Source organism: Solanum dulcamara, chromosome 12 (genome assembly GCF_947179165.1).
Source record: "Solanum dulcamara chromosome 12, daSolDulc1.2, whole genome shotgun sequence".
NCBI lineage: Eukaryota > Viridiplantae > Streptophyta > Magnoliopsida > Solanales > Solanaceae > Solanum > Solanum dulcamara.
In genome coordinates this window covers 11000305-11010295 of record NC_077248.1, presented here as the reverse complement: position 1 = coordinate 11010295, position 9991 = coordinate 11000305, and the positions used below count along the sequence as shown (strand labels likewise).

The 9991-nt window shown below is 28.6% G+C and overlaps 1 protein-coding gene across 1 annotated transcript; it reads left to right on the top strand.

The window, feature by feature from the left end:
- The first annotated feature begins 7344 nt into the window (after window positions 1–7344).
- On the top strand, window positions 7345–9562 carry LOC129876654 (uncharacterized). Its single transcript, XM_055952141.1, has 6 exons — window positions 7345–7396; window positions 7529–7818; window positions 8050–8126; window positions 8312–8348; window positions 8440–8551; window positions 8886–9562. Exons 2-6 carry the CDS (start codon window positions 7566–7568, stop codon window positions 9313–9315), a joined length of 909 nt encoding a protein of 302 aa, XP_055808116.1. The 5' UTR covers window positions 7345–7396; window positions 7529–7565; the 3' UTR covers window positions 9316–9562.
- Window positions 9563–9991: the final 429 nt, after the last annotated feature.

Sequence of the window (9991 nt, the reverse complement as noted above, 5' to 3'; positions counted from 1 at the left end):
TTCACAAGCCATACCTATTAAAACTTTGTGAATTTTATCTCAACAATGTGGCACATATGTAGAAGCTTTGTAGAAAATTATTGAAATGTGCTAAACATTCTACACAAACCATTTTTTATAATAATCTGTGGTCAATTGTAGAGGGAACACTTTAGCAGTTTGTTGTTATTATCAGTCACGTTTTAAAGTTAAAATGTAACTTTAGTAACGGTTTATTGGTAGACCCACGACATAATTCGATAGAATCTCTACTCATAGGTTAGTTTTAGTCTTAAAACATGACACATAATAACGACTTTAATGTCATATTTCGTACAATGATTCTTAGGGGGACAGACTTGTGATTCGATTCGACAGAATTGTTAATTAGAGTAATGTTTTACCTTTAAAACGTGCTTCACAATAAAAATATATGTAACAAAGATTCTGAGGTGGCAGAGTTGCAAAAACTCGTTACTGATAATAATGATCTAAGCCTAAAACGTTACTATCAATAATATATTTCCTTTAACGCCATCTCTCCAATATATTTTGGTCCGTTGATTTGTTAAAATGAAATATAACATAATATGTTACTATCAACAACGTTTATGCTAATTTTGTAAAATTTCAAAGTTCCATACTATTTTGGTGAATTGATTCAAGTAATTAATAGATTATTTTGGTCAAGAGACATCAAAGTTGAACACAATAAACGAGATAGAGTTGAAATTGAAGGATTAGCAAGTTAATAAAGAAATTAGATTGGGGAGAACAAAAAAGAAAAAGAAAGGGGTCAGTCCAACAATTAAAAAACATTTAACTAGATTAAACCTTGAGAGGAGAGAATGAACTCATACAATAATGGAATTTTTCCAAGAATCTAAGAACGGTTCATGCTAAAATAAAAGGGAATTAGTAATCCTAAGATCACTAGGAGTAAACTCAATATCCAAAAACTAACTAATGAAATAAACCCTAGTTTTTACTATTTATAATCGTAGATCAAAACTAACCTAATCTAGTTATGACAATACTCTTGAACCAAACATAAGGAAAGAAAACAAGGAAACTGTTTTGTCTTGTCAATTAGCTATTTAAAAATGTAGTCATCTCTTGCTTAAGTTTTTTACTTTACTAGTCGTAGACCTCTAATGAAGGAGATAAGTACATTAAAAAATCTCAAAAAATACTATTTATTTTAATAACTCTATATGAAGGAGATAGTACATTATAAAGATCTCAATAATTACTATTTATATTTTAATAAAACTCAAGATGGAGATAGTACATTATAAAAATCTCAATATGAGCTTCAAATATGAGATACCCTCAAATGTTATTTTCCTCGAGTATACTTATATGGATGTCAATTATATCCACATGTAACATGTAAAACATATAACAACATCATATACATCAACATGGGCATGCATGATCATTATTTCACTTGATTGGGAGGATCAAAATAAAATTAATTAGTTTAAAAAGGAGGAAAGACGACAGATATGCTCATTCTCAAAGAATGCTAGATCCGCATTAATAGGCACACATATTTGTTTTGTTAAAATAAAAAAATAGAAAAACATATCCCTATGGTGAACTTATTATATAGTAATAATAATAATAATTTGGTTTTATTACAGAGTCTAAATAGAAGAGAACAAAACTTGTGTCGGAGTTGACTTCTTCGAATCTTTTCAGACCATGTGTTTGTCGGAGGATTTTTTTTTTTTAATATTTGGTTGGGGAGTGAAAAATAATTTATTAAATATTAATAGTAATTGTAATTAAATAGGATGATATATATTCTGACAAAAAAAATTAAGTATTAAAGATTTATAATATTATCATGAAAAGTTAGCAGTTGAAAATAATTCGAAGAAAAATGAGTTCTTCCTAAAGTTGGACGTATTTCTCTCTAGACAAACCTTAAAAACATTAATTGTTATTTGAATAAATAAGCATTTTTTCTTAATCTGAATGAAGATGATTTTGTTTTTCCATTTTCCATATTCATGAAGTTTTTGAAAAATCTTGACATCTTAGAGAAAGATAGATGCATGTTGACTATAATGCATTATGAATGTGTCAAATATGTAAATGAGATGAGCGGTTATTAGATGTAGGGACGGATTTGACGGTTTGGATTGGAAGGAATATATATAATCACCATTCGATTTAATTTTTTTAATATGACGAATGACGTACTATTGAACTCTTCTAATTTTGACAAGTTCTAATGGACTAATTACTTCTAATTCTACTTTTATATATCCTTTTAGCATACTCAATTTATATAAACTTACCCTAATGCATCAATGATTAGTTAGGTCAACCGAACTCATGCATACAGGGGCGGATTTAGGTGCATCGGAGGGGGTTTCATGTCATTTTCTGCTCTCGATTGAAAATCTATATATACATATATATTTGTATATATATTTATAAGGAAAGCATAAATATTAAACATGACACCCATAGAAATAATGAGTTTTGTGGTGCCAGTGGTTAAAACTTTAGTTTATCATTGTGGGGATGCAAGTTCGAGTCATGTCGTGGGTTGTATTTTGTTAAAACTTATTTTATCATGCAAGACATTAGTAGCAAATTTATTGTAAAAAGAATTGTGAATAAGTAGATTAGAACCCTATACCTTTTGTAAGTAAAATCTTAACTAAACTAACAAAACAATTGTAAAAAGAATTGTGAATAAGTAGATTAGAACCCTAGATCTTTTGTAAGTAAATCTTAACTAAATCAACAAAATAAGTCTAAATTTTGTATGCATGTTTTCTAATTAATATTAAGTATTATCTTGCTCTACGTTGAAGTTTTTTTTCATAGGTTACTGTTCAAAATAGCGTGACACCCAGAGATTCAATATTCTAGATCCGCCTCTGCATACATATAATACCTTATTCAAACCATATATTATACGAGTTAGACTTTGATTTTGTTCATTTATTAGGGAAAATTTTGTTCATATATAAATTAGTATACCACTTAATCTCAAATACTTAGACTATATACTCCCTTCGTTCATTTTTACTTGCCATATTTTGCTTTTCAAAAGTTAAACTACATGAGATGTACTGTATTATTTTATTATATTAATATGAGAAAAATTACAACTTATTTTATATAGTTTTTAAATATTATACTAATCTAATTTAATTTAATTTAAAATATTAATCAAATTGACTCTTATAAAACAAACCTAACAACTAAAAACGAACTGATAAAGTATATGTTTTCAAGAGAACTTAACGATTTAATGATGGATTTACCTGCTGCTGCTGATAGTGTAAATAATATCTACATTATCATACAGGATTAATTTAACATGTTAATAGAATGTTATTTGTCTTATTCTTGAGTCTAATTAGAATATTAAATGTCAGTTACTTGGAGAGGTGGTAAAATTTGGGCCGATTCTTGATTCACTCATCGTTTAGATCAGCTCATTTTAATCCATAAAAGTTACATTGATATGTACCTCAAATTTATTCATGGGAAATTCAGTCAAACGTATTTTGAAAAGATAATAGCTTTTTAATGTGTTATATATTCTATCATTAAAAAAAAAGTAAATTTTATTTAAATTTTATCACGATTTTTTCCTATTATATTTTATTCCTATTCTTTTAAAAATTATCCGAAATTTCTTTTTTTTGGTCACTTTTAGATATATCACGTATGTCCTGATACATCACGTAAAGTGATGTATTTAACCTAAAGTGATGTATCCAACTTTCCAATACATCACGTAAATTGATATATTCGATCGATACATCACATACAGTGATGTATCAGAAAACAGGAAAGAATAGGAATTTTTATAATTTTTTCAAATGGTAAATTTTTTTAGAAAATATGATAAAATAAGTTGTGTATTTAAGTAATTTTTCCTTAAAACAAATTATTATGAACTAAAAAGTTAAACACATTGGGTTGTTACCCATATTTTAGCTCATTTCAAGACAAATCATTTTAATCCAAATAACTTTTAAATAAGTGAATAAATCGTCCATTTATTAACTCCGTCAATTTTGACTCATCTTATTTTAACCATATCCATCTCTTAAATCACTGATATGGACTCTTCACACTCTAATCATAGCTATATTATGTGTATTGGAAGCAGCTAAGCAAAGGTAGGTTAGGAACACAGCCCGTGATTCCCGTCGCAATGCAAGCTGCAAACAACAAATTAAATTATTTTCCTTTCTTTATACATTTATTGTCAGATACACCAAGGCATCATATAGAAAAATGGATAAGAATAAAAGAAAAATAATACACAAATTCTTACTAACACTATATCCTGATAAGTCGCCGTCTTAAAAAGCCATTTCGGTGCGATAGAAATACATCGCTCCCCTTAGTTATGGTCATTTCAAACGCGTGCATTCATGGCTATAAATTTAAAAATTACACAAAATAATTGTCCAGAAAGTGTATTTTCATTGACAGAAATGTTGAGAAGTTGTTTTTTGCTTATATAAGTCAAAATCTAAAGGGGTCTAAGCAAGAGGACTCAATAAGCCTATTAACCTAGTCATTAAATCATATTTGAATTAGATCTGATGTCTATCTCTCATGTAGAGCTGGATAAATTGACCTGTTTTGCATTGCTAACTCATTTTTCGTGTGCACGAGATCACTCTCTATTACTAATTCTTTACCTATCTAATAAAGCACAATTAACAATATAAGAAAAAAAAGTTCTCATAATCTATATAGATTTTTTGTCTTTTATGCAAAATAAAAGAAGTGAGATAGGAAAAGGATCCACAAAAATTTATTCATTCTTTAAATTGCACTACAAAAGAAAGGTTGACTGCCAACAATTACATCATAAATAATCTGATTGGGTACATATTGTCTAGGCTTTCAATACATAGAAATTAAACTTTTTACTTGCTCCTGCCTGCCTAATAAAAAAGAAAGAAAGTTAAAAAAAAAAGAAGAAGAGTTACACTATATTTCCATTTAGAAAATTTGTCTTTCAAAGTGTAGAAACAAAATTATTGATTTAGGGATTACGTCTTATTAATGTCTCAATTATTCGACTTTTTCTCATGCTAGCGTTTGACAAATTAAATATTTGAAACTTTTTTTAGAAAGTATTATATTTCTCGTCATTACAGAAAAAATATATATAGTTGACTCCCCATGCTAACTTATCTGTTATTTTTTTCTCCCCGTTTTACACTGAAAATGGAGACTTGACTTCACCTGTTTGAACTATTAACCTTTTCTAACAAATATATAACCTGCTTCAAATTCCGCAGAACTTCGAATTACTCAACCACTACAAATCACATTTGAGTTTTTTAAAAAGAAGAAGAGCAGAAAACTTAGATAAATTCTAGTTTAATAATGAGAGAAAACCTCTAGCCAATAAAGGGTAGTATGGACAAGTGTTTATTGTGTCTTATCAAAAAAATTGCAACTCTTCAAAAAAATCACAATCCTTTGAAAAATTACAACTCATCGAAAAAGTCACAGTGTCAATGTGAAAAGGTATCTGTTTTTAATATAATATAAATATAAAATATAAAAAATATATTAAATTGGTGTTACAGAATTCATGCTTTTAAGGTAATATAGATAGATTTGATATATATATATGAGAATATCTTACACCATGTAACAAATACGACCCTCAATAAATCTTATTTGAATGGAAAGTGCATAATAAAAATACTTGATCATGTGTTTAAATGTTCAATAAAATAAACCATAATTTTAATATCTAAATAAATATTTTAATAACTTTAAAGAGTTATCAATGTATTCCGCCCCCTTTCAATATATATTTATCATGCTATGTTAGATGAAGGCTGGACTATACCGTTCCCCACGCAGGAGTTACTTTACCATATTTCAAATTCCATCTTTATAAATCCCCTATCGCAGTTAGTCTTGGACCAGATGTAAAACTACCTAGCACAAGGACATAAATTGCTCATGAATTAAAATTAAATTGGATGGGACCGGCTGGTTAATTACACGAGAAAATTTCCTACCTAACAATGTGAAAGGGGGGATTATTTTGGGGAAGAAAGAATGATTTGTTTTTTTTTTAGTTAACAAAAAAGAAAGAAATATAAGTTGCAATGTTTATGTTGGAATCTTTTGAGAATGATGTGATATAAAAATTGAAAAAATTCAATCTTCATCAGAGTGGTCCCATGACTTGATTTTATTTTATATCTATAGTGATTTACTTTGAAATTAATTGGACTCGATCAATAAATAATAGTACTCATTTGAAGTTTAATTACTTGGCCTTTGCATGCACTGTTTCTCTCAAATTGGTGAAAACTTATGTTTTCAACGATGTTGAAACAGTCCATTATATATTTAATTAAACTGCCTAAGTTTACTTGTGTTCAGTATTTATGTAATGTCAGAATATATTTTATAAAAGGGGTTATATTTAAAGTGTTATGGAATGATATCAAAAAATATTTTGAACATGTATTTTACAAAAAATATTTTGAACATGTATTTTATAAAAAATATTTTTTAAACCCTTTTCAGAGTTTTCTGATTTACTAAGTTATTTATACTCCTTTTTTTTATTTGTTCATTCTTCACTTGACACTTCTCTTAAGGAAATTATTTATTGCGAGTTTGTTTTACTAAATTATCTAAAATTTGTCGCTAAATTTTCTTGACTAATAATTTTCATTTGATAATTTGTTACTAAATAGAATTAGTATTATGGTTGTTAAACATTTATAATAATATTTTGCATGTCGATTTAAGAAGTATTGTGTAGGAAGAGTCAAACAGTCATAAAAAGAAATAGACTTATTCACGCAAATTAAAATATTCATTTGATGAAAATCTTTCAATAATTTAAAGCAACTACACAATAAAAAATTGATTTAATGAAGACATTTTAGACCATATCAAACAAACCCCCCAGTATGATTTTCCACGGAAGTACAAAGAAGAGCTGGTCTCACATGAGTTTAATATACTCTCCCATCCCAATTTATGTAATAATTTTTTTTAATCAGTCTAAAACAAAATGATAGCTTTTTATATGTATTAATAATTAACTTTAAATATCTTAATTTAACCATAATAGAATAACTTATAATTATACACATATCTATAACTTATTCTAGATAAATACAAGTTTCAAAATTAAGTTTTTTTTTGGTTATTCTTAAAATCTATATCCAGTCAAATACAACTTTTACATAAATTAAAACGGAGAAAATATATTTTTCCTCGATATTTTTCATTTTGTGTCAAGATTTGTGGTGCCCTTATTACATCATCCATGAAAGCATGCATAAATGGTTGCATTTACTATATTCTCACACACACACATATATATGCATGAAAAGTTAGATAAATAATTGGAGAGAGAGAAGAGTCTTCCATCTTCTAGGTAAAGTCTATAGGGTTGATTTTTCCATTTGTTCTACTTAGAATATTTCTCTTGTATAGTATAGTTCTCCTCAAATAGAAAGATGAATAAGTAGAAGTATGCTCAAAAGTGTATTTCTTTCTTTCTTATTAGGACAAGCTAATAAGAGAAGCTAGAGCTATTACCAAATATGATGGAGGATAGTGGTGGCACTGAATTTTCAAAGACAAGCCCTAATTCAGACAAAAATGAGGATGAAGACGAGAACACTTCGATCAAATTACATAAGGATGGAGGAAGCTCAAGCAACAGTACTATTGAAGAGGGTGTAAAGAAGTTCTCCGTGAGGCCTTATGTTCGATCTAAGATGGTTAGACTCCGATGGACACCTGATCTCCATCGTCGTTTTGCTCATGCTGTAGAAAGACTTGGTGGACATGATCGTAAGTTTCTACAATTTTCTTGATAGCTTTTTTGCTTTGGCTATTAAGTATCAGAAATTCACTAATCCAACTAATCTTGATTCGAGTGAAAGAGACCTATACTAAGAGGACAAAAAGATTGCTTTTAATTTGGAGTTTGTAATTTATCTAAATCTCATAATTAGGGTAATTCATCGATCTTTGTTAATTAAATATTTATGTTTCTTCTTCTCTTTTTTTTTTTTGGTGCAGGAGCAACACCCAAATTAGTTCTTCAATTGATGAACATAAAAGGACTCAACATTGCTCATGTCAAGAGTCATTTGCAGGTAATTAATTTAAGTGCCTACCTAGCTATAGAAGAAATTAAAAATCAAGTATCTAAAAGATTTCTTGATTAATCATGAAATAAATATAACCTTTAATTAATTCAATATAATTGGCTTCATATAAACTACTATACCTTTTTTCTGATTACTTCTTGTTTTGTTTTCTAATTTGTCTGTTTACATAGATGTATAGAAGCAAGAAGATTGATGATCCAGCTCAAGGTATATATGCTGTTATCTTTTTAATTTACATGTTTAGGGTTTTAATATATATAGTAAATCTAACTAATTTCAAGTCCTTTTTACCTCACAGGGATTACAAATCATCGCAAGCTTTTTATGGAAGGTGGAGATCCATACATCTACAACTTGAGCCAACTCCCTATGCTATCAAGCTTCAATCAAAGGTTCAACAGCACTTCTAGGTATACCAATTTATTATATTCAAATATATCCATAACAATTACGTCGTCAAACCTCTCTATAACAACATTGTTTTTCTCGATATTTTTTGGTTGCTATAGAAAGATTCTATTATATATAAAGAACATATACTATAACATAACATTAAAGATCGATTCCACAAAAACCATGATTCTTATAGTGAAATGTTGTTACAGAACATGACTATTTTAGATAGATTTGACTATATAAGCAAGTTGGAATAACTGGTTATATATATGAAGCTTTATAGTTCATGTCGCTCTATTTAAACCAGTCTCAAAGAGAGATCTTTAATTTATTTACTCTTTTCCCCAGATATGGAGATGTTTCTTCTAGGAATTGTCAAGATAATAACTTGATGCATAGCTCCATAATGGGACAAAGCACAATTGACAAGGCCAGAACAGGATTTTACACTACACTCAATGAGAGGATCTTTGACAGCAACCATATTGATAAGCTCACTCCATTATTCCAAATTGCTGAAAAATCTCAAGCAAGAGTACTATTGAGTCCTTTGAAAAGGAAGGCTATGCATTGTGACCTAATTGACTTGAATTTATCCTTAGGAGTAAAGAAAAAAAACAACAGCCACGAAGACGATGACGATGACGATGATGATGGGAGTACTTTAACATTGTCACTGTCCTCACAAAAATCTCCTTCAAGATTGAAAGAAGATGCTAATTATGCTACAATTGAAAATGCACGAAGAGGGGCAAGTACTCTGGATCTGACTCTATGAATGTGACATGATAATTCTAAGTGAGATCTTGAGGTACTTGTCTCTGAGATTAATGCATTTTGTTGAGAATCTCTATGTACTATTTAAAAAGTTAATATTACTACTCTAGTATTTAATTTTATGCATCTTAATTTGACTGTGCTTAGAATATAAGAAAAGTGTGCTACCACGTACTAAATTAAAGATGCACGTAATGTATCAAAATGGTTTTTAAATTTTATGGTTTTAAATGTGCCACGTAAAATGTTGGAGTTAAGGAGTTACTCCGTATAGAAAGTGACATTCTTTTTAAATAGACTAAGAAAGAAAGTAAGATACATATTTTTCCGATGTTTCATCTATTTTAGATTCTATTAATTTGTATAAGAATTATCTTCAACATATGTGGACTTACAATGACTATGCATACATCACCTATATTTGTGTGGTCCGTTCTAGTGACAACATCCCCACTTTTATTATCACTGACATTGTTAGAAAAAATTACCATGTTATTAACCGATTGAAACTTTAATACAATCTTTTCTAATTTCGCTGGAGGGAAGACCCCATATTATACTAGCATTTCTTTTGATTCTTTCGGTCATCTAGAAGTGCATATTCTCATTCTTTCCTAATTTGATATCATAAGTCATATAGTTTTTACTTTTTCGTGAAAATACGTTTTCAAGTATCT

Coding starts and splice junctions, on each gene's coding strand:
- LOC129876654 (XM_055952141.1), top strand. CDS start 7,566: ATGATGGAGGATAGTGGTGGCACTGAATTTTCAAAGACAAGCCCTAAT. Junction 7,819..8,049: donor AAGACTTGGTGGACATGATC/GTAAGTTTCTAC, acceptor TTTTTGGTGCAG/GAGCAACACCCAAATTAGTT. Junction 8,127..8,311: donor ATGTCAAGAGTCATTTGCAG/GTAATTAATTTA, acceptor CTGTTTACATAG/ATGTATAGAAGCAAGAAGAT.